At 36.8% G+C, this 25,542-nt stretch overlaps 1 protein-coding gene across 1 annotated transcript in view; it reads left to right on the forward strand.

Annotated features, from left to right (window-relative positions):
• The window catches only part of top3b (DNA topoisomerase III beta), a 35,325-nt gene extending 9,783 nt beyond the window's left edge, over window positions 1-25,542 (forward strand). The window contains exons 5-18 of the mRNA XM_059337999.1: window positions 1,109-1,305; window positions 4,050-4,206; window positions 4,535-4,648; window positions 6,685-6,775; window positions 7,680-7,834; window positions 8,906-9,011; window positions 10,980-11,126; window positions 13,325-13,498; window positions 13,644-13,772; window positions 14,837-14,986; window positions 15,982-16,082; window positions 20,839-21,040; window positions 22,377-22,564; window positions 24,609-25,542. Coding sequence (XP_059193982.1) covers window positions 1,109-1,305; window positions 4,050-4,206; window positions 4,535-4,648; window positions 6,685-6,775; window positions 7,680-7,834; window positions 8,906-9,011; window positions 10,980-11,126; window positions 13,325-13,498; window positions 13,644-13,772; window positions 14,837-14,986; window positions 15,982-16,082; window positions 20,839-21,040; window positions 22,377-22,564; window positions 24,609-24,890 — 2,193 coding nt within the window. The 3' untranslated portion in view covers window positions 24,891-25,542. The remainder of the gene's footprint in view (window positions 1-1,108; window positions 1,306-4,049; window positions 4,207-4,534; window positions 4,649-6,684; window positions 6,776-7,679; window positions 7,835-8,905; window positions 9,012-10,979; window positions 11,127-13,324; window positions 13,499-13,643; window positions 13,773-14,836; window positions 14,987-15,981; window positions 16,083-20,838; window positions 21,041-22,376; window positions 22,565-24,608) is intronic.

Genomic DNA, 25,542 nt, shown 5'->3' on the forward strand with positions numbered 1-25,542 from the left:
ACAATGTGCACAGAGATTTTTTTTTTACTTTATTGCCTTTATGCACATTTACAGACAATTAACATCACAAAGGAAAACAAATCAAAACATCTTGAGATTGGGTCTCATCTGTCACACAAATGGCACTGTAGAGGGTATTACACATATTTTATCTGGTTCTGTATTCCAAAAAATAATAATAAATAAATAAATAAAAAGGGCTAATTTAGATAATAATCGTGTACAAGAGTCTTAAGCAATATAGTCTGTAACTGGGCTCACCTCCTCATAAAAACAGGTACTTTTAGCTGTAATTGGGCCGTCATATATTCCATCATGTAGACATGTTTTATTTTCTGTAACCACTGAATGATCATGGGGAGGTCTTTCTTCATCCAATTTATAGTAATCATTTTTCTTGCAATCATCAACAAAATGTGTAATATACACTACCGGTCAAAAGTTTTATAACACCCCAATTTTTCCAGTTTTTTATTGAAATTCAAGCAGTTCAAGTCCAATGAACAGCTTGAAAGGGTGCAAAGGTAAATAAAAAAAGGTAAAAAATAATGTACATTTCAGAATTATACAAGTAGGCCTTTTTCAGGGAACAAGAAATGGGTTAACAACTTAACTCTATGGAGTCTTGGGCCATTTTGTCCATTTTTTAATTATTTCCATGTCTTTGTAAGTCATTTTGTGTCTTTTTTTTGTCATTTTGTGTCTTTTTTTTGTCATTTTGTGTCTTTTTTTTGTCATTTTGTGTCTTTTTTTTGTCATTTTGTGTCTTTTTTTTAGTCCTTTAGTCCAACATAAAATGTGATTTTGAATCTTTTTTTTACTTTCAAAACACTATCATGCTTAATAAAGAATTTTAAATGTTGCAAATGTGCATTCATTTCAGAGTACACTGAGACATTAAACTGCATCATTTTCAGTTCAATTCTGGGAAAGTTGGTGTGTTCTAAAACTTTTGACCAGTAGTGTATAACATTGTTCTGTGGTAAACAGGTGGTCAGGAAACACATCTAATAAAAATAACAAAGAGTCCATTGGAAGTTCTACTTCTGCTTTCACTTTTAATTTATATTGGCTTCACCGCTCAGTCACAATTTGTCTTGCTTCCCAGGTGCTTGATGCCATAGAGCCTGTGATGAACAAGGGGAACGGCAGGGAGCGGACCGTTTACCGGGCCAAGTTCAGCTCCATCACTGACACGGACATCTGGAACGCCATGAACTGCCTGGGAGAACCCAACCGCAACGAAGCCCTGTCAGTCGACGCACGGCAGGAGCTGGATCTGCGCATCGGCTGTGCTTTTACCCGGTACGCTGCATCAACTGGCCACATTGTGTTAGAACACACAACAGATTTGATGTTTTAGTCTAGACGGATTTCAGAATAAAGGCCTCCTATAAGAAGTGAGGAGCATTTATGGGTACAAGTCAGGAACCGGCCTACCTTACATATCTCAAGGGTGCTGAGTCCAAAAAAAATGGTTCCCAAGCGAAATTTTGAGTTTTTGACCTTCTCATTTGCATATCAAAATGGCCGCCAAATTGCCCATCTTGCTCAGTTGTTGGACCATTTCCCCTTAGTTTTTTTGTAAGTAGGCAATCAAGATGAGGAAATTAAGTTTCTGGATCTATAGTCTAGAGTCAGAGCAAGAATATAGTGGAGGCTCAGTGGCTTTTTTATGTATATATATATATATATATATATATATATATATATGCAAAATACCAACTTTTAAGGTGAGATTAAGCATTATTTGTCTCATTTTTTAAGGCTGACATAAATATTCAATCAATATCACTTTTAAATGTTCCAGTTGGTATTATGCATATATATATAAATATACATAAAAAAGACACTGAGCCTCCACTATATCCTTGCTCTGACCCTAGACTATAGATCCAGAAACTTAATTTTCTCATCTTTGATTGCCTACTTACAATAAAACTAAGGGGAAATGGTCCAACGACTGTGCAAGATGGGCAATTTGGTGGCCATTTGATATACAAATTAGAAGGTCAAAAACTCAAAATTTCGCTTGGGAACCATTTTTTTGGATTCTTCACCCTTGAAATATGTAAAGTAGGCCGGTTCCTGACTTGTACCCATAAATGCTCCTCACTTTCACTTTTTGGACCATTCCATCTAGACTATATGAGGGGCGATGACAACAAAGCTCAGGGGCCAGATTTCCATCAAAGACATTGTAATACATGATCCCATCCAACCCATTTTCTGTAATGGGTTGTCTTTACATTGGACAGCTCCCTGAGCTGTTGTTATCATTATGTATGTACATTTGACACCATCACATTTTTAATCAAAATGAAAGTATGTATATATATATATATATATATATATATATATATATATATATATATATATATATATATATATATATATATATATATATATATATATATATGTATCTATATTAGGATTTTTAGGATCCAAGGACTGTAGGTTGATTGGATGAGTTCTTGAGGATGCTGAAGGCAGCCATACTGTGGTTTTTGACAATGCTGACAACACTTCCAGGAAACATAAGCCGTGTTTCCACTAGGGGGGAAAAGTGGCCACTAAGAAAGTCTCAGGCCACGCCCTCTCAAATGTCCGCTCACTCTGCGTGTCTCCACTACAAGTTAGCCCCCAGAGGGATTTAGAGACTCTGGAGGTGACGTTTGGTTTTCACCGTCGCTAACTGTGCACAACGTCAGCAGCTGAAAGCAGCATGGCTAATTATGCACAGAGTCTCCTCTGATCATAAACATAGTGATTGTGAATTAACGGCATCACTAACTGTGCACAGAGTGTCTGGTGCTTGTTGTAAACAAACAGAGATCGCTAAGTGAACACCTCCTGCAGCAGCAGCACATACACACTGTACTGCTACAGAGCTAACTGTTAGCCTGTTAGCACATACACACTGTACTGCTGCAGAGCTAACTGTTAGCCTGTTAGCACATACACACTGTACTGCTGCAGAGCTAACTGTTAGCCTGTTAGCACATACACACTGTACTGCTGCAGAGCTAACTGTTAGCCTGTTAGCACATACACACTGTACTGCTGCAGAGCTAACTGTTAGCCTGTTAGCACATACACACTGTACTGCTGCAGAGCTAACTGTTAGCCTGTTAGCACATACACACTGTACTGCTGCAGAGCTAACTGTTAGCCTGTTAGCACATACACACTGTACTGCTGCAGAGCTAACTGTTAGCCTGTTAGCACATACACACTGTACTGCTACAGAGCTAACTGTTAGCCTATTAGCACATACACACTGTACTGCTACAGAGCTAACTGTTAGCCTGTTAGCACATACACACTGTACTGCTATAGAGCTAACTGTTAGCCTGTTAGCACATACACACTGTACTGCTACAGAGCTAACTGTAGCTAACTGCTGCTAACGGCGGCTCTTCTTAACAAGCCGGCCTCTGGCTCGTTAGCAGCACGTTAAGAAGAGTAAGAAGGAGTCGCTGGATTTGTCTCCAGTCGGTCTCTTGAAAAATAGTCTCTAAGGGGGTCTGAAAAGTCGCTAAATTTAGCAACAAAGTGGCTAAGTTGGGAACACTGCTTCACCGGCTTTTACAAATGGCGTGTGTTGTTGTCGTGTAGAGTACTACGTCACATCCTGCTTAGCGATCTATCCAATCAGCAACCAGGCTATTTCAGGAGAGAAAAAAGACCCTGCTCTTCTACAGGGACGAAAACAGTCCAGACAAAAGCCGGCTCCGGACTGCTCGTATTCAAATTAGGGGCGTTTTGCCCGGTAGTGGAAACAGCCCTATATTGCTCACCCTAGACCCAAACCCCCACACACTTAAAAAAACATAAGGGCACCAGAAATGATTATGATATAGTGTTACTTATGCAATACAGCATGTAAAGGTAACCACAGACTGTATGTTGGATTGTGATGAGCATCCAGTAATCAGAACTGAAAAGACACACGGTTGATTCTTTGCTTTACAAGTTTAATTTGAACCAATTGAAGGTATGAATGAATTGAATCTAAGCCTTTCTTTTGTTGGTCAAATGTTTTTCAGTTTCCAGACCAAGTATTTCCAGGGTAAGTACGGCAACCTGGACTCCTCTTTGATCTCATTTGGACCCTGCCAGACCCCAACACTAGGTTTCTGCGTGGAACGCCATGACAAAATCCAGTCCTTTAAACCAGAGACCTACTGGGTCATCCAGGCAAAGGTGAGTTTCATTCCTCCTGACACCGTGTCACTTAATGATTTTTTTGGTCATTTTTGTGTTTTTTTTTTTGTCATTTTGTGTCTTTTTTAGTCATTTTGTGTCTTTTTGGTCATTTTGTGTCTTTTTTTGTGTCTTTTTTGGTCTTTTTGTGTCTTTTTGGTCTGTTTGTGTCTTTTTTTGGGGTGTTTTTGTGTCTTTTTTGGACTTTCTGGGTCTTTTTGGTCTGTTTGTGTCTTTTTTTGGGGTCTTTTTGTGTCTTTTTTGGTCTTTTTGGTCAGTTTGTGTCCTTTTTTGGTCGTACTTGACCGACATGCTGTGTTTTGGTCAGGTGTTCAAAGGAAAGGACAGCCCACTGACCCTGGATTGGAACAGGATGAGGGTCTTTGACAGGGACGTGGGTCAGATGTTTGTCAACCTGGCCAAGACTTCCAGGGAGGCCAAGGTAAAAGCAAACTAAATATTTGTGATTATTTCATTTAATAACAATCTGTCTACAGTTTAAATATGTGAAATATAGCCTGGTGTGACTGACACTACTATAATTGTATCAATAGTTGATATATATTTAGAAAATTCCTAAATGCATTTCTCAAATTGTTGTTTTTAAATTAGTTTTGTTTGTCAATGCCGTAAAAAAGCTAATCTCACATTGGAAATAGTAGTTCAAGCCCTGCCCGTCAGCAGAAAGTTTAACCAGCATGTAGCAGCAGTTTATCTCCACATAATCCTCATATATTTCTCTGATTAAAAAATGTAAGGGAATCTAATCAGAAATTGTGATAACTGATGATGGGGTGATGAATAGATACATATTGGTGTCAAGTACAAATCAATTCACTAAGTCAAATATCATTATTGGTCTCAAAAATCCAGTACTGGTTAGGCCACTGTTTTTTATTTCCATTTTGCCTCTCATACTTTATGAAGGCATTTTTTTTGTATTATTACATAGCTAACTGCTTGGCTAAGTAGCTTGCTAAGCTAACTACTTAGCCAAGAAGTTAGTTAAGTAGTTAGCTTAGCAAGCTACTTAGCTAAATACTTAGCCAAGAAGTTAACTAAGAAGTTAGCTTAACAAACTACTGAGCTAAATACGTAGCCAAGAAGTTAGCTAAGTAGTTAGCTTAGCAAGCTACTTAGCTAAATACTTAGCCAAGAAGTTAGCTAAGTAGTTAGCTTAGCAAGCTACTTAGCTAAATACTTAGCCAAGAAGTTAACTAAGAAGTTAGCTTAACAAACTACTGAGCTAAATACGTAGCCAAGAAGTTAGCTAAGTAGTTAGCTTAGCAAGCTACTTAGCTAAATACGTAGCCAAGAAGTTAGCTTAGTAGTTAGCTTAGCAAGCTACTTAGCTAAATACTTAGCTAAGAAGTTAGCTGAGTAGTTAGCTTAGCAAGCTACTTAGCTAAAAAATGGATATGGGTCATTTTTCACCCATGTTGTGCATTAGAAGAGTAGTGGCACAAAAAGGGATTTTATTAAAAAATGAATAAAGGAAAACATAAAATTAGGATGTATGATGATCAAAAACAAACTAATTGAGGAAAACCTGGAATACTGAATGATGAAAATAATTTATTGCAAAGATATAGAACATAAAAACTCATACATATCAGGTCACTTTAGACCCATGTTGTGCATCAAAGGGTTAATATTATTGTTGAATGTTAAGACAGAAATGATAAGGAATGTTTTAACAGAAGAAAGGTTGAGTTGGGCTATAATCCTAAAAACGATCTAGGACATTTTGATTGTATAGACTAGAACAGGGGTGTCAAACTCAAATACACAATGGGCCAAAATTTAAAACTTGAATAAAATCGCGGGCCAACATTGAAGAAATAAACCTTTTAATATATACCAAACATGTTTTGCTTTAACATTAAATATGGAACCAGCAACGCTTATAAACATACAATATATAACTAAATAGTGCAGACATGCAAAATCAAATTTCAAAGAAAAAACACATCAATGTCATTAATTTATTAAATAAAAATAAATAAAAATTGTATGCCTCTTTTATATTTGCATCCTTCTGATTTAAATATCAAAATAAACTTTTTCAACAGGTTAATACATTTAAAAATAAAACAACAATAATAAATCTAGTTTTAGCGGTAAATGCGCCGTATAATACCGGCGGGTCAGCTTTTATAGTACAATAACAATATGATAATTTGATATTGGCTTGCGGGCAAATAAAATTACACTGCGGGCCAAATTTTGTCCCGCGGGCCAGAGTTTGACACCCCTGGACTAGAACATTAAAAATGATTTAAAATCAGCTTAGTCCTAGAATTTGTACCTTGGCACATTTCAAATATTAAGGAACCTTTAATAGCAAAACTTGGCTAGATAATTTGTATTAGTGGTGTGGAAGTTATCTTCCACTGCCTGATAACACAAAGGCCCATTCAACCAGAATAAACTCCCCTCTGATATAACTGTTCTGATCTGTTCCATCTCCTCATCCAGGTGGAGTCAGTGAGTAAGAAGGAGAAGGCGAAGCAGAGGCCCCAGGCTCTCAACACAGTGGAGATGTTGAGAGTGGCCAGCTCTTCCTTAGGTATGTTTAAATCAACATCAGCTGTCATCTCTTCTCTGGGTGCTGACTGAGTGAATATATGGGATAATGAGAATGAGTGTAAGCATGTAATAGTGTTTTGATATGCTGTCCCTGCTCTGTTTTAGGCCAAAAATGCATGCAACAACATGCATGTTGATGCCAAATACAAACACAATTCCTGTTACGAGGATCACCTCATTGTTGTTACTTTTTTTTATTCACAATAGAAAAAAGTGTAGACGAATCAGCCTTGTATTTAATATAAATAAAAAGACTTTCCATATATATATAAATATCACCCTAATTCAGACCAAGACCCAATAAGATCAAGTAAAAAGAACTAGTGCTACACTTTTATTGAGTGTGTAGGGAGAAGCAAGGTTATTATAGTTAACGAAAACTAACGAAATGTCGAAAACTTTAATTGAGAAAACCTTTTCATTAACTGATGTAAAAATAAAAGAATTTAAAAAAAAAAAACGATAAATAACTGAAACTGTATTATGTGGTTATAAAACTACCTAAAATTATAGTGGAAATATCCATTGTTTTTGTCTTTGTCAACTTTTTTCATACATAATCCTTTTGGTTGATATGACTTAATAACCTTATTGGGGCTGAGATGGATCAGACAAATGAAATAAAGGAAACATTTATTGTGACTTTTTTGAATCTGGCACCCAACAAATACCCCATTACAAAAAAACTAACACTAACACTAAACTAAGCATTTTCCCAAAAATAAAAACTAATTAAAACTAGCAAACTCACTCTAAAAACGAATTAAAACTAACTGAATTTGAAAACAAAAAATCACAACAAAATTAAAACTCAAACTAATGAAAAGTCCAAAACTATTACAACCTTGGGGAAAACAATCAAACAATCCTTGTGTGTGTTTCAGGCATGGGTCCCCAGCACACCATGCAGGTAGCAGAGCGCCTGTATACTCAGGGCTACATCAGCTACCCTCGTACTGAGACCACACACTACCCTGAGAACTTTGACCTGAAGGGGGCGCTGAAGCAGCAGACCACCAACCCCTGCTGGGCCGAGGAGGTGAGCTCCACTGGGACCAGTGATACTCTACATCAGCTGTTCTCAACCTTGGGGTCCCGACCCCAACTGGGGTCGTGAGATGATTTCTGGGGGTCGCCAAATCATTTTGGAAGTCAGCTCTGTGTTCATGTGTTAATGTGTTTTAGTCTTTTTTGTCATCTAATGTGTTTTTGGGGCATTTTTTGTCTTTTTATGGTCATTTTGTGTCTTTTTTGGTCATCTTGTGTCTTTTTTGGTCATTTTGTGTCTTTCTTTGTCTTTTTGTGTCTTTTTTTGTCTTTTTGTGTCTTTCTTTGTCTTTTTTGGTCTTTTTGTGTCTTTTTGGTCATTTTGTGTCTTTTTTGAGCATTTTGTATCTTTTTTTTTAGTCGTTTTGTGTCTTTTTTGATTATTTTGTGTCTTTTTGGTCATTTTGTGTCTTTTCTGGTCATTTTGTGTCTGTTTTTGGTCATTTTGTGGTTTTTTTTGGTCATTTTGTGTTTTTTTTTGGTCATTTTGTGTTTTTTTTTTTGGTCATTTTGTGTCTGTTTTTGGTCTTTTGTGTCTTTTTGGTCATTTTGTGTCTTTTTTTGGTCATTTTGTGTCTTTTTTGGGCATTTTATGTCTTTTTTGGTCATTTTGTGGCTTTTTGGTCATTTTGTGGCTTTTTTGGTCAATTTGTGTCTTTTTGTGGTCATTTTTTGTAATTTTGTGGTCAATGAGATTCTGAGATCTGAGAGAATGAGATCAACAACCATGTGTTATCCTGATCAATCAGAGAGTTCAAGGTTTTAAAGTTTTTTTAAGTTCAGTAGCCATATTCCACTGATTTCTTCACACATTTCCAGCTGCTAAATATTTGACACCAATAGTGTCAAAGTTTATCAATGTCAATGTAAAAGGAAATTAACAGTATATTTATACTTTGTTTGGCCACATACCTATTTACCATCTCACTCATTAATGCCTCACTCTTATGTCTGATGTGGCTGCAAGCAGCAAGGGACCAGGAGGGAGGTTAGATATGATGCTTGAAAGTTGATATGCATAAGTTACTCTAAAAAACAAAAAAATGTTTTCCCTCTCCACCAGGTTAAGGCTCTGCTTTCAGCTGGAATAAACCGACCCAGGAAAGGAGCCGATGCTGGAGATCATCCACCTATCACTCCCATGCGTTCTGCCTCAGAGGGGGAGCTGGGTGAGTCCTCTATCTTCTAATCCAGCTACATTTTAGAACCCCAACCAGCTGTTAGTGCTGTCTTCAACACTCCCCATTCATCCTGCAACACTTCACTTCAATTAATTATCTGTTCATGATTCTATTATATCATTTAAACCGATATCTACATCAATATCATACATACATATTTATTTATTGTAACAGTTTGTTTTACAAAGTTGGAAAAGCAATATTTAACTCAGCTCTGTCAGGTGAGTGTAGGGTAGGTTGGTTTTGTATGTAAATAGTTTTATGGCTACATGCTGTAATAGTGGGGCAGCTTAGCTAGAAATTATATAAGGATTGTGCATTTTATGATATAAGCGTCAAATTTGGTACATTTACACTAGCCAAAGACATATAGAACAAAATTAGATGTGGAGGCACGACGAATTTTCAATATGGCGGCCATCTTGAAAGTGGCGGCCATATTGAAAAGTCGTGACCGCCTGTTTTGAGATTAAATTTCACATTAACAATGGATAATAGGTGATAGAAACATGAAATTTGGTACAATTTTTGCCAGAGAAATGGGGAACATGTATAGGGATCAAGACTTTTCAATATGGCGGCCATCTTGAAAGTGGTCGCCATATTGAAAATTCGTGACCGTCTGTTTTGAGATTAAATTTCACATTAACAATGGATAAGAGGTGATAGAAACATGAAATTTGGTAACATTTTTTGCTTGAGAAATGGGGAACATGTAGAGGGATCAAGACTTTTCAATATGGTGGCCATTTTTCAAAATGGCCACCAGTGACAACTGTTTTTAGATAAAATTTCATATTAACAATAGATAATAAGAGATAGAAGCATCAAATTTGGTAGTTATGCTCAAAGACACAAAGGAAAAACAATACAGATATGGACCCATCATACATTTTTAATATGGCGACCATTTTGCAAAAGGCTGCCAGTGACAACTCTTTTTAGATCAATTTTCATAGTAATGATGGACACAAATGATATGAGGATATATGTTGGATTTACCTACTAAGCATAACATTTGGGAACCTTCATTTGAATTACTCATTTTTCAATATGGTGGCAAAGATGGCAGCCAACTACCAAAAATGTTCAAGATGGCTGGCATGCCTGGTCGCAATACAATACGATTGAATTTATCTTATTTGTATAAGTTTAGTTTACAACAAACAGACTGACCACTCCTACTCCAAAAAGCATTGACAGACCATATAATATGAGCTGAGACTAAATGAAAAGAGCTATAAACTTTCATTTAATCTATAATGGTCTTACTTAAATTGTGTCAGTATATATTACAAATGTCTGCAAACAGCCTCTACCATTGCTAGAAGAGAGAACCATGTCATGACAGGTGTGTTGTTCAAGGCCTGAGGATGAATAATATCACATGTGAAGTTGTTTGGCTGAACATTTCTGCAAAAAACTGCATATTGCACCTGCTCCAACAGGCACTGCTAATTAAATAATGAATAACTAGTGCAGTGCCCGTAGGAAGTATGTATTCGTATATTACATGCCACACTACAACGTCGTGTTGTCATGTTGTAACTGGCCCGAGCAGAGCGCACTGCAAATTATTTTTTTCTTACCAAAATAAAAAAAACTTTAGATTTAGAAGTGTTAGATAATTTATCTTGTTTTAACAGTTATTTCTTATTTTAAGCGTTCAACATGCTTATTTCTAGATTCAATAATCTTAATTTAAGAAATCTTTTCAAGGTAAATGATCTGTCCATGCAGCAAGATCATTTCCCTCAGATTTACTGTTTTAATCTTGTTTTTAGACACAGCTTTTTTACAGTGCAGTATGACAATAGTAAAGTCTAAAACACATAATTGTGGCTAAAGGCTATCTAGGTGGTCAGACAACAACACACCCCGACCCCCAAGTTCTTTGAGGGCCCCTCCATGTTCAGAGTATTCTAACCAGGTCCTTTCTCTTCCTCTCCTCCACAGGGAGCGATGGCTGGCGGCTCTACGACTACATCACACGCCATTTCATCGCCACTCTGAGTCAGGACTGCAAGTACCTCCAGACCACCATAGACTTCAGCATCGGCTCAGAGGCCTTCTCATGTACTGGCAAAACACTGATATCACCAGGTAAAGCCACATTCAGCTCACCTCTGGTACCAGGCTGCAGTTGGTGCTTTGTATTTGTATTTTTGTATTTATTTGTATTTATTTATTTGCACCATAGGAAAGGACAATTACAAAAAACAGGAATGAAACAAGAATAATAAGTGCGGGAGAGGTTAAAAAACCCTATATGGGCTTATAAAAAGCACCTCCCCAAGAAAGTATACAAAAATTAAAAAAATAAATCAACAACAACAATGAGAGAAAACAACAACAAATAACATAAAAAAAAGAAAGCAATACAAGTGCCGTTTTATAGCACACACACTAAAAAGTCAGAAATAAAAACATGTGTGTGTATAAAGGTAAAATAATTGTATTTGAGTGTATGAGCATGTATACGAGATAATAGTCAGGCGGCTTAGCTAAATGAAGGGGACACGTCAGACTAAAGCACAACTTTTTTTCCACATGCTCTCTTTCACTAAAGGTTTAAATTTTTGGTAGGAGCCACTTCATCAAGATTGCGGATTGGAGATGGCACCCATATAACGTCTATGAGAACCAATACATCTTTTTGAGTTTTCCTTGCTAGGCTAGCTTTCCATTCCATATCTCCTGAGATATTCTGACAAGATCATATTAATAAATGTTCATTATGACCTATTATTAATGTTGGTAGCCTTATTTAGTAGGGGTGTGCCATATCGTATCGTTCACGATAATATCGGTATATTTTTTTTATGGTTAAAAAAAAAGTGTGCATTCACACATTTATACAACTGAATACACCGAGCTGCCCTCCCCACTGCGCTTCAAAACAATTGAAGTCTGCGTGTGCGCACGAGCCGAATTAAATACTATGAACTAGTACGTGCATTATGCCGTTTGTTAGCCGCGAGCTAACATTAGCTAACAATTAAAGTTGTTTTAATCACAAAAAGCCACTTACTCCCTGTCGCTAAACACATGCAGCTTTCAAAATAAGAGCACAGTGTGTTAAGAGAATCCACCACAGAATTTACAAGAAGACTGTTAAAATAAGATGCCTTAAATAAAACATACAAGAACCTTTATTCTCCTTTACAAAATTATTAATCATTAAAATATGCCCCCGGAACCCCTAAATGGTTATTTTTATTATTTGCTCATACTCAAGAGTCAGGGGTAAATTATTTGTATTTGGCAACTGTTGAGATTTGCACTTCAAACTACATGTTAGATTTTTAATTATTTATACAGACTAAAAAAAATCATGTTTTCTATATCTTTTTAAGTATTTCCTAATATCGTCAAGAATATCGTTATTGCAAAAATAGCCTGAAATATCGTGATATTCTTTTAGGGCCATATCGCCCAGCCCTATTATTTAGACTTCATAGGCTGTTTTATCTTCATTCTAAGATTCAAAATAAGGTTTGCGGCTCCATTCTGACTGTGTTTCTCTTATTTTGGCCAACAATGGCTCTTCTGCTAGTAAAGGTTGCCGACCCCTGATCTGGATCTATCCATTGATTGATCCATCCCTCCACATCTCATTAACCTGATCTAATAAATCACTGGAGTTAGGAGAGACTTTATACATACACTACTGGTCAAAAGTTTTAGAACACACCAACTTTTCCAGAATTTAATTGAAAATGATGCAGTTTAATGTCTCAGTGTACTCTGAAATTAATGAATGCACATTTGCAACATTTAAAATTCTTAATTGAGCACGATAGTGTTTTGAAAGTAAAAAAAAGATTCAAAATCACATTTTATGTTGGACTAAAGGACAAAAAAAAGACACAAAATGACCAAAAAAAGACACCAAAAGACACAAAATGACTTAAAAAAGACACAAAATGACCAAAAAAAGACACAAAATGACTTACAAAGACATGAAAAGAATTCAAAAATGGACAAAATAGCCCAAGACTCCATAGAGTTAAGTTGTTAACCCATTTCTTGTTCCCTGAAAAAGGCCTACTTGTATAATTCTGAAATGTACATTATTTTTCAGTTTTGGTTAAGCTTACCTTTTTTTATTTACCTCTGGCAGTTCACCACTTACCTTTGTACCCTTTCAAGCTGTTCATTTGACTTGAACTGCTTGAATTTCAATAAAAAATGGAAAAAATTGGGGTGTTCTAAAACTTTTGACCGGTAGTGTACACTTGGTAATAGTTGTATTAATATGTTGCAACCTGATCCATGCTAAGTACCACTTCTCTTCCCAGGTTACACCACAGTGATGCCGTGGCAGGGCATCCCTCTGGAGGAGGCTCTGCCAGTCTGTGAGCGTGGAGACACTTTCACAGTAGACGAGATCAAGCTGGTGGAGAAGCAGACCAGCCCCCCAGACTACCTGACGGAGGCCGAGCTCATCACCCTCATGGAGAAACACGGCATCGGTACAACTCAGCAGAGCTTCTTTAACATAATTACACTTTATATTTGGTAACTGAAATTATTTGTAAGTGAGCAAGCAGTCTATTGAGAAAAATTGTGACCAGCTTTACAGATGTTTGCTCCTGACCTCTGACCTCTGCCCTCCAGGTACAGATGCTAGCATCCCCGTCCACATCAACAACATCTGCCAGAGGAACTATGTGACCATAGAGAACGGACGGAGGCTAAAGCCGACCAACCTGGGCATCGTCCTGGTCCACGGCTACTACAAGACAGGTCATTTACCTCATGTTATTCTACATCAGCTGACATGTATAATATATTGGTCAAGGTTATAATAGTTTGGGATTTTTTATTAGTCTCAGTTTTAATTTCATTGTGAATTTTTGTTTTCAAATTCAGTTAGTTTTAGTTAGTTTTTAGAGTGAGTTTGCTAGATTTAGTTCAGTTTTTATTTTGTGAAAATGCTTATAGTCTAGTCGTAATCCGCATAGGCCCAATAGCAAACCCAGAAATGTTGAGTACCCTAAAGTTTTATTGCAGAAATGTCATCTATAGGCCTAATGGATGGAATTTAACTTGGTTGCTAAAAGTTGCACTTTGGGCAATTTGCATTATTAGCATAATAAGACAATAATAATAAAGACACCACAGGTGAATAGGGTAAAAAATAATAATAATAGATATCACCATGAAACTTTCTCAGTTGATTACTTATGTTAAGAGGAGAAAAAAATGTATTGCATGTTTTTTGTATTTTAATGTTTACATATGCAAATGAGGCCATAACTCATCAAATATGCGCTCATTTGCATACAGACAAAATCAGATCGTTTGATTAAGTAATGCTCAAAATATTTTTTCCAAGAGTAAACATGTATACTTGGGGGTCTGAGTTGAGTCTGAGCTGGTGAAAACCTTTAGGGAACCTGGTCAGGAGGCAGTGTTGACCTATGGATGGACGGATTAAGAAATGAAGTGCCCCATGCAAAATAACTATATACAGCATGCACACACACACACACACAATAACTATATACAAGAACTATATACAATATGCAAAATAACTATATCCAGCATTATATTTAGTTTTTTTGTAATGGGGTATTTGTTGGGTGCCAGATTCAAAAAGGTCACAATAAATTTTGCCTTTATTTCCTTTGGTGTAGCTAGAAAATTGCTGAATCACCTTTGACACTATGTCTCATATACTCAACCCAGTTATTTAAAATCATGAGCCACATTATAAGTGACATTACCATTTATCTGTGTCTTTTTTAGAATGTTATTAAAATACTAATGATTGATTGTGTGTGTGTGTGTGTGTGTGTGTGTTGCAGATGCAGAGCTGGTGCTGCCCACCATCCGTAGTGCTCTGGAGAAGCAGCTGAACCTGATCTCTCTGGGGAAGGCGAACTACCAGCAGGTCCTGCAGCACACGCTGGATATCTTCAAGAGGAAGTTTCACTACTTTGTGGATTCTATCCCCAGTGAGTTCATTACAGCCACAGGAGCATCAAGTGCTTTAAGGGATTCTCTGCAAAAAGGGAAACATTATGTATATTAGAGTAACGGAGGGCAAAATCAATAAATAAATATATATATGTGTGTATGTATATGTATATGTGTATATATATAAATATATATATGTGTGTATGTATATATATGTATATATATGTGTGTATGTATATATGTATATATATATGTGTGTATGTGTATATATATGTATATATATGTGTGTATGTATATATATGTATATATGTGTGTATGTATATATATATGTATATATATGTGTGTATGTATATATATGTATATATGTGTGTATGTATATATATGTATATATATGTGTGTATGTATATATATATGTATATATATGTGTGTATGTATATATGTATGTATATATATGTATGTATATGTATATATGTATGTATATGTATATATATGTATGTATATATATGTATGTATGTATATATATATGTGTATATTTATGTATATATATGTATGTATATATATATGTATATGTATATATATATGTATGTATGAATATATATATATGTATGTATATATATGTGTGTGTGTGTGTGTATATATATGTGTGTGTGTATATGTATATGTGTGTGTATATATATATATATATGTATGTATATATATATATATGTATATATGTATATATTCTAGCTTCTTTGCAGCAACATCCATATTTGAAGCACTGCTATCATTATAGCTACATGTGAGTCTGAAAAAAGTGATATAAGCTGCAACTTGACTGTTTGGTGGAGGCAAACAACCACAAGGTGGTTGTTCTACTTTAATAAGGAGCCTCATACTTAGGTGTTGGTCTCTCTGGTAAAATGACAATAAAGTGAAACAGTAATGGGTTATTGTTTTAAAGAAGTGGGTAGCACAGGTGTAGTGCCAAGTAAACCAATAGAAACAGTTTTTCTCAGTCCTTCAGTCAATACCATGTGTCTGCTGTGTGTTCCAGGTATGGACGAGCTGATGGAGGTCTCCTTCTCCCCCATCGCTGCCTCGGGGAAGCCTCTGTCCCGCTGCGGCAAGTGCCACCGCTTCATGAAGTACATCCAGGTCAGAACAGTCAAAATACTGCTACTATTTGAAGAAAAGAATACTTTCAGATTTGATCATCATCTCTCTTTAAAGTGTGGGAACCAGCCCTTTGTAGATATAATCATAGGAGATGTTTGCTGCCACAGGCCATTATGGACCTGCACTTATATACACTTTATCAGTTCATGACCAGTCCTCACTACTACAGTTAACAGCCCAGTTAACAGCCCAGTTAACAGCCCAGTTAACAGCCCAGTTAACAGCCCAGGACAAGACCATGTGGTACCACTGCAATGGACAGCATGTGCATTCTCACTGTAAGAGTAACAGTATATGACTAATGTTAGGGTTTGCATAGGCCTCAGACCTGAGCACCACTTACATGGGTCTCAAGGTTCAAAAGTGTGTTAAAATGGCTATCAGAATGATAAATAATAATCACAAATAACTGTTAATTATATTACATGATATGACTTGGTTTACTCTAATTCACCTCTAGATGGGGCACCATTCTGTAAAACAGAGAAAAGACAGCCACTTTAACTAAATCAGTCTCATTAAATAATTACTACGCCTACTAAGATTACTAAACTATCAATTTGGAACTCTGATTAATAATTATAATCAATTTAGTGTTTGAGGGTTAGGGTTAGTTCTTTTCATAGAAGAGGTTGGCATCAATCATACATGTACAACATTAAATGACAGAGCAAAGACATTCAGCTGTCATTCTCTGAAAGAGAAACAATGCTGTTGCATTTAACATTAATTTTACAAATCAGTCCAATATGCACAAATCAAGGAAATCCATCTCACTTATGGTAAATTGACCTGCACTTATATAGCGCTTTTCTACTCACTTTGCGACCACTCAAAGCTCTTTACACTAAAGACAAAAAGCTACCATAAACGCCGCCACCTGCCACCATTGGGAATTCATTCTCACACTGATGAACGCAGCATTGGGAGCAATTTGGGGTTCAGTATCTTGCTCAAGGATACTTCAACATGTAGGCTGCCATGGTCGAGGATCGAACCACCAACCCTCTGATCAGACCGCTCTACCAACAGAGCCCCAGCACAAGGGCACTAGAGGCCCCTTGTTGAGTCTCTGTGACCTAATCTATCAATTGCAAAGAAAACACTTCTGCCTTAAGAGCCTATATAGTTGGCATAATAAAGCCCCTTGAGGTAAATGTGATATTAGGTTATATATAATTGACTTGGCTTGACACATGTTGCATACCCTGTCTTATGTAGCATTGTTCTCCAGCTAAAAAAGTAATTAGGTGGGATAAAAGGATAGGGGATATCTTGATGTTCTGCTTTTTTTATTTACTTGGCTTACACTCTGCTTAACAGGTTGGAAAGTAAGTTTTTGGCCTGGTGCAAGTGGTTTTAAAACATCTTAAAAATGAATTAGAAAAGATCCCTGATCAACTGTATCCACTAAGGCCGAGTGGGCATAATCCAAGGGGAAACCACCCTGCAAGTTTCATTTTTGTCCCTCTTTACACTGTGTTGATACACTTAAAGTCTCCATGAAATTAAATATACTTTTCCCCAGTCGTAATCCTGTAATCAAACAAGACTTTAGGTGCCTCGCTATCCGCACCAGTCATATAAAACAGCACTTCACTGTTTGTGTTAACAGCTAACAACGCAATACGGTGAAAGATGGGAAGATGTGTGGTTATCAGTAGGACAAAACAACTTTTTATAGAATCTGAGATAACAGTAAGAAACCAATATATTTGTTGCCACTTCACTTCCTCCTCTCGATCTATCAACAGTTGAGGAGCTCTGTGTGTGGAGCCATAGCTAAACTTTAAGCCTAAACTCTTTTTAGTGGTCTAATTAAATGCTAGGGATTGGATTTAAATCCCTCTTGTAACTGTACAACAAGGTTTTAATAGTTTTGGATTTTTCATTTGTTTTAGTTTTAATTTCGTTGTGAATTTTTGTTTTCAAATTCAGTTAGTTTTAATTAGTTTTTAGAGTGAGTTTGCTAGTTTTAGTTTTGTTTTTATTTTTTGAAAATTCTTGGTTTAATTTATTTTTTATTAGTTTTAGTGTTAGTTTTAGTTTTTTTGTAATGGGGTATGTGTTGGGTGCCAGATTCAAAGAGGTCATAATAAATGTTTCCTTTATTTCCTTTGGTTTATCATCTCAGCCCCAATAAGGTTATTAACTCTTACAGTTCTGGGTGTTTTGAATTTTGGTTCGAGTGTAGTCATCCTGGTATCAATAAATATATTTACCATGTGTTCCTGCATGTTCACTCTTTCTAATAGAAACACTGGATTATGTATGAAAAAAGTTGACAAAGATGGACATTTTCACTATAATTTTAGTTAGTTTTAGTTAGTTTTGTAACCACACAATACAGTTTCAGTAAATTGTTTTCTTAAAAACTCTAGTTTTTATTTCAGTTAATGAAAAGGTTTTTTCAATTCTAGTTTTCGTTATTTCGTTAGTTTTTGTTGACTATAATAACCTTGCTGTACAACCCTCAAATATTCAATTCCACTGTTTTGACGTCATTAAGTCACTAAGTCATTAAGTTTGTTTTTCTGTCTGGACGACATCATGTCTCTGGCCTTCACAGTTCCTCTCCAGAAAGAGCTTTAAAAGCTGAAGCTACCTGCTCCCTTTATTAGATCTTTCAACTGATGACTGGAACCACTTTAAAATCCATGAATGAATCATGAGGCTGCAGATCTTTTGCTCGTTGTTATTGTATGTGAATATGTGTGGAGCGTTGTGTGTGTGACTTTAAGTGGTGTACAAGGTCACTGTTGAGGTAAATTCACGTCACCTCTAGTGCTCCATGTGCTCTGACCATGGACATTTGGTCACATAACAGTTTCAAGGAACTTTGTCAGTGTCACTGTGTAAAACAGGCTAACGTACCACTAATGTTTGCTAGCTAGTTTCTTTACCTAATGGAAAACCTCATGAAAAACTGCCCTAAATTTTGCATTGAAATGAATGGGACGGCCGACAAAAAATGAGCGAAAAAGAACAATAATTGGAGATTTTTAAACGTCTACTTCTCCGGCATAATTTCACCTAGAGACTCCATTTAAACTTTAAACAGTAGACACAAGTCTTGTGTATCGGTGTATTAATCCACGTTTCGATAGGTCATATAGTTTTTTATCAATCCCTGTTCAATGACCATGATCATTTTTGGAGAAATTCTGAGATTATAATGGGTGTGTATTGCACGGAATGTTCATGTCACAGTGTGTGATGTCATCGCTCAGAGTGTAGAGCGAGAGAAAAAGGGCCACATGCTTGAATCTGGCTTGCTGCTCTTCTGTGTGGAGTTTGCATGTTCTCCACATGTTCTGATAAGCAATTCATTATGATGAATTAATTAATTAACCCATTAAGGCCTAAAACGCCTGGAAAACATGCCTGTAAAACCTCTGGGTTTTTTTCTGGAAGTTTTTCTGGAAATTCAACAGAAGATTTTTCAGCCTCTGTAGCAGATAGAAATGAAATTTGAGAGCTTTTACCCGTGGCTTTCATGAGTTTATTTGTCCAAACCTTCAATAAAGTTTTTTTTTTTTTAAATCAACAAACTCAGCAAATGTTACATTTGACTGAATAAAAAATCCTATGCATAATACTAATACATGCCACATACAAGTGTTTAACAACTCGATTCCAAGATTTGTGTATTTTAGACTTAGTATTATAAAGTAATGTTATATTTTAGTCTTAATATAATTTTATACCACTTTTTTACTTAATCACTATCTAGATAATAATTTCCCTTTCAAATAAACTTATGATTTCTATTATTTTTATGTTTAAATTAGTATATATATCCAAAGCAGACTGTGGTAAGTGCAATTACTGTTTGGTTTTGAGTTGGATTTTGTGGATTTTATATAATTATTTCTCTGAAATAAAGCAAAATTGAAATCTAAAACTTTGTCACAAGATAAAACAGTTTTCAACGAGTTCATTTTTAGTTATAACTCAATTTTCACCAAAAATGTAGTTACTGCAGTTAGACTTTGTAGGACAGTACAGCTCCAAACACACTGAAGCAGCCAGTTAAAGATCTGTGATGTCGGTTGGTGAGGACAGCCATTGTTGTTTCAACTGTCCACCAAGGTTATTATAGTTAACGAAAACTAACGAAATAACGAAAACTAGAATTGCAAACTGAAATAAAAATAAAAACTAGACTTTTTTAAAAAACAATAACTGTATTTTGTATTTTTTTTGTTGTATTTTGTGGTTACAAAACGAACTAAAATTATATGAAAATGTCCTTAGTTTTCGTTTTTGTCAACTTTTTTCATTCATAATTCAGTGTTTCTATTTGAACATGCAACACATGGTGAATATGTTTATTGAGACTGGGAACTAGAACCAAAATTCAAAACACCCAGAACTGTAAGAGTTAATAACCTTATTGGGGCTGAGATGAATAAACCAAAGGAAATGAAGGAAACATTTATTATGATTTATTTGAATCTGGCACCCGACATATAGCCCATTACAAAAAAACTAAAACTAATAAAAACTAAACTAAAACTAAGCATTTTCAAAAAATAAAAACTAAACCAAAACTAGCAAACTCACTCTAAAAACTAACTAAAACTAACTGAATTTGAAAACAAAAATTCACAACAAAATTAAAACTAAAACTAATGAAAAATCTAAAACTATTATAACCTTGCTGTCCACTGATGAAAAGTGAATGAAAGTGATTGATCCGTTCATCACATCAGATGTTAATGTTTCTCTGCAGGCCAAGCCCAGCAGGCTGCACTGCTCCCACTGTGACGAGACCTACAGTCTGCCCCAGAACGGAGCCATCAAGCTGTACAAGGAGCTGCGCTGTCCGCTGGACGACTTTGAGCTGGTGCTGTGGACGTCGGGGTCCCGGGGGAAGAGCTACCCGCTGTGCCTCTACTGCTTCAGCAACCCGCCTTTCAGGGACATGAAGAAAGGTAGGACACACGTCTTCACCTGCTGGACTCCTCATGTAGCAAAGAGTGCCTAGCTTTCATACTGAAAGATGGCGTACTCCCAAAACCAGAAAAGTACGTACGCAAACCAAGGTTATAATAGTTTTGGATTTTTCATTAGTTTTAGTTTTAATTTCGTTGTGAATTTTTGTTTTCAAATTCAGTTAGTTTTAGTTCGTTTTTAGAGTGAGTTTGCTAGTTTTAGTTTAGTTCTTATTTTTTGAAAATGCTTAGTTTTAGTTTAGTTTTTATTAGTTTTAGTGTTAGTTTTAGTTTTTTTGTAATGGGTATGTGCCTTTATTTCCTTTGGTTTATCCATCTCAGCCCCAATAAGGTTATTAACTCTTACAGTTCTGGGTGTTTTGAATTTTGGTTGGAGTGTAGACATCCCAGTGTCAGCAAACATATTTACCATGTGTTCCTGCATGTTGAAATAGAAACACTGAATTATGTATGAGAAAAGTTGACAAAGACGAAAACTAAGGACATTTTCACTATAGTTTTAGTTAGTTTTGTAACCACACAATACAGTTTCAGTTAGTTATTGTTTTAAAAAAAATCTTGTTTTTATTTTTATTTCAGTTAACAAAAAATGTTTTTTCAATTTTAGTTTTCGTTATTTTGTTAGTTTTCGTTAACTATAATAACCTTTACGCAAACTCACCAAGCCAGACTCAACTTGTTGTCCCAATTAAACATCACATTTTGGATCAAATATGCACCACACCTGACTCCAACAAGTTTTTTCTCCGGGGAGAGGGATCACTGTACACTGTATGTTTAAATTAGTATATATATCCAAATCAGACCGTGGTAAGTACAATTACTGTTTGGTTTTGAGTTGGATTTTGTTTTGTTATTTCTCTGAAATAAAGCAAAATTGAAATCTAAAACTTTGTTACAAGATAAAACAGACATCAAGGAGTTCATTTTTAGTTATAACTCAATTTTCACCAAAAATGTAGTTACTGCAGTTAGACTTAGTAGGACAGAATACATCAACCACAAAGTGCTTTAGGAAATCAGTAGACTGAATATTTTCATGGCCAGATACATTTCCTCTCTACTCCTGTTTTGAGGCCTTGTGTGTATTAGATTATTATCTCCTTACTTTTCATTCCCCATGAACATATTTAATGCATCGAGATATTTATATGGTAAAGACTGTATTTTTAGTAATAACAGATTTTCTGAGATGGAATTGACTCACAGTGTTTTCTACACATTTTTTTTTTTAGTTGATCTTTTAGTTTAGGTGATCTGATAGTAATGTCCTATCCTCCAGACGTCCTGAGCCTTCTGTCCTTCCTGTTTCCAGGTATGGGGTGTAATGAATGCACCCATCCGTCCTGTCAGCACTCTCTCAACTCTCTGGGCATCGGACAGTGTGTGGAGTGTGAAAGTGGTGTTCTGGTGCTGGATCCCATCTCTGGACCTAAATGGAGGATGGCCTGTAATAAATGCAACGTGGTGGTGCACTTCTTTGAACACGCACACAGAGTGCAGGTAATACTGCTACATGTTGTCTAATGTCAAGATCATTTAATCTATACAATGTCACATACAGAGTCTGAACAGGCCCAGAACAACATGCCTTTTATTGACTGATTGACTATATCTGGTGCTCTACTGAGCTTAGATGCAGCAGGATGGTGTGTGTATGTGGGATTAAGCCAAAGTTAGCGACAGTTTGTATAGGGCTGTTTCCACTACCGGGCAATACCCAGAATGAGGCGGGTCTCACTCGCTGAAACGCCCCTAATTTGAATACGAGCAGTCCAGAGCGGACTTTTGTCTGGACTTTTTTCGTCCCTGTAGTAGAGCAGGGTCTTTTTTCTCCCCTGAAAACAGCCTGGTTACTGATTGGATAGATCGCTAAGCAGGATGTGACGTAGTACTCTACGCCACAACAACACGCACCATTTGTAAAAAGCCGGCGAAGCAGTGTTGGCAACTTAGAGACTTTGTTGCTAAATTTAGCAACTTTTCAGACGCCCTTAGAGACTATTTTTCAAGAAAGCGACTGGAGACAAATCCAGCGACTCCTTCTTACTCTTCTCTAAGACTCTAAGAAGAGCCGCCCTTAGTGGCAGTTAGCTACAGTTAGCTCTGTAGCAGTACAGTGTGTATATGCTAACAGGCTAACAGTTAGCTCTGTAGCAGTACAGTGTATATGTGCTAACAGGCTAACAGTTAGCTCTGTAACAGTACAGTGTGTGTGTGCTAACAGGCTAACAGTTAGCTCTGTAGCAGTACAGTGTGTATGTGCTAACAGGCTAACAGTTAGCTCTGTAGCAGTACAGTGTGTATGTGCTAACAGGCTAACAGTTAGCTCTGTAGCAGTACAGTGTGTATGTGCTAACAGGCTAACAGTTAGCTCTGTAGCAGTACAGTGTGTATGTGCTAACAGGCTAACAGTTAGCTCTGTAGCAGTACAGTGTGTATGTGCTAACAGGCTCACAGTTAGCTCTGTAGCAGTACAGTGTGTATGTGCTAACAGGCTAACAGTTAGCTCTGTAGCAGTACAGTGTGTATGTGCTAACAGGCTAACAGTTAGCTCTGTAGCAGTACAGTGTGTATGTGCTAACAGGCTAACAGTTAGCTCTGTAGCAGTACAGTGTGTATGTGCTGCTGCTACAGGAGGTGTTCACTTAGCGATCTCTGTTTGTTTACAACAAGCACCACAGTTAGTGATGCCGTTAATTCACTATCACTATGTTTATGATCAGTGGAGACTCTGTGCATAATTAGCCATGCTGCTTTCAGCTGCTGACGGCAATGGTGAAAACCAAACGTCACCTCCAGAGTCTCTAAATCCCTCTGGGGGCTAACTGACTTTTTAGAGGGCGTGGCCTGAGACTTTCCCGGTGGACACTATCCCCCCTAGTGGAAACACAGCTTTTGACAGGGCCCAGATAAAATAGCTAGAGCGGCTCACATTCAAATTAGGGGCGTTTTGGCGAGGGAGACCCGGGTATTCAACCATAGTGGAGACTATTGATCTCATTGAAGTTTTTGGACAGCAGTGCAGCCTATTAGTCTAGATGGAATTGTCCAAAAAGTGAAAGCGAGGAGCATTTATGGGTACAAGTCAGGAACCGGCCTACTTTACATATTTACATATATATATATATATACATAAAAAAGCCACTGAGCCTCCACTATATCCTTGCTCTGACCCTAGACTATAGATCCAGAAACTTAATTTCCTCATCTTTGATTGCCTACTTACAAAAAAACTAAGGGGAAATGGTCCAATGACTGTGCAAGATGGGCAATTGGCCATTTGATATGCAAATTACAAGGTAAAAAACTCAAAATTTCACTTGGGAACCATTTTTTTGGACTCAGCACCCTTGAGGTATGTAAGGTAGGCCGGTTCCTGACTTGTACCCATAAATGCGCCTCACTTCTTATAGGACGCCTTTTTTCTGAAATCCGTCTAGACTATATGGCCTGGAGGAATAAAATATATGAGGCTTTGGATAAACACGCTCTTCCAGTTCCTCCTGGTCCTTTATTCTGCCTCTACGTCTCTTCTCTCTCTCAGGTTTCTCAGGAGAGCTGTGAGGTCTGTGATGCGTCTCTGGTCGCCGTCGACTTCAACAAGACTCGTACTCCACTTCCTGCCGGAGAGACTCAACACACCGGCTGTGTGTTCTGTGATCCGATCTTCCAGGACCTGGTGGAGCTCAAACACGCCACCATGAGGCACGCCATGTACCGCGGTGGGGGAGCGAGGCGAGGAGGACGCGGGCGGGGCAGGGGTCGCCGCGGCAACCTGAGAAAACCCAAAGACAAGATGGCTGCTCTGGCAGCTTACTTTGTATAGCGTCTCTGCTTCCTGTTATCTGCTCGTATCAGTTAATGGACTGTTTCATAACACTGAAATAAAATATGGACTTAAAATGTTTGTTCACCATCACGGACAAAGAGTTGATATTTATTATGTTGTCAGCTTTAAAAACTGTTTCAGAGACAAAAAAAGTCTAAATAGTTTTCTAACAGTTTGGCCTTTCATCTTAAATCCATAAATCCTTAAATCCTATGGCATGCAGTTATTGTGGTAACATTGACTTGTAACTTGTACAGCATGACACAATAAATGTACAATTTACCCAGATAACGTTTGGAAAGTTGATATGCTAACATGTTAGCAATAAGTTTGATTTTCCATAACTGATTTTAGTTTATATTTTCCTTTTTAATTTGCAGTAATGTTTCTCCATATCAAGCTTTTCATTTTCACTTTACATTTCCATATTTCCATTTTTCAATATTATTTGTCATACTTTGTAACAATAAATCGATAACTTGACTGGTCATTTGACCAAAAAACATGTGCAATCAATTCTGATTATTGATTGTTATGCAGAAATGCCATGCCACACATTGCCAAAATACACAGCTTTAAGGAAAGCATCAAATCTTTTTACATTTGAGAACCAGCCAACCAGTAGACTTGGCTTGGCTGACACTAGTGA

Source organism: Centropristis striata, chromosome 7 (assembly GCF_030273125.1).
Source record: "Centropristis striata isolate RG_2023a ecotype Rhode Island chromosome 7, C.striata_1.0, whole genome shotgun sequence".
Lineage (NCBI taxonomy): Eukaryota > Metazoa > Chordata > Actinopteri > Perciformes > Serranidae > Centropristis > Centropristis striata.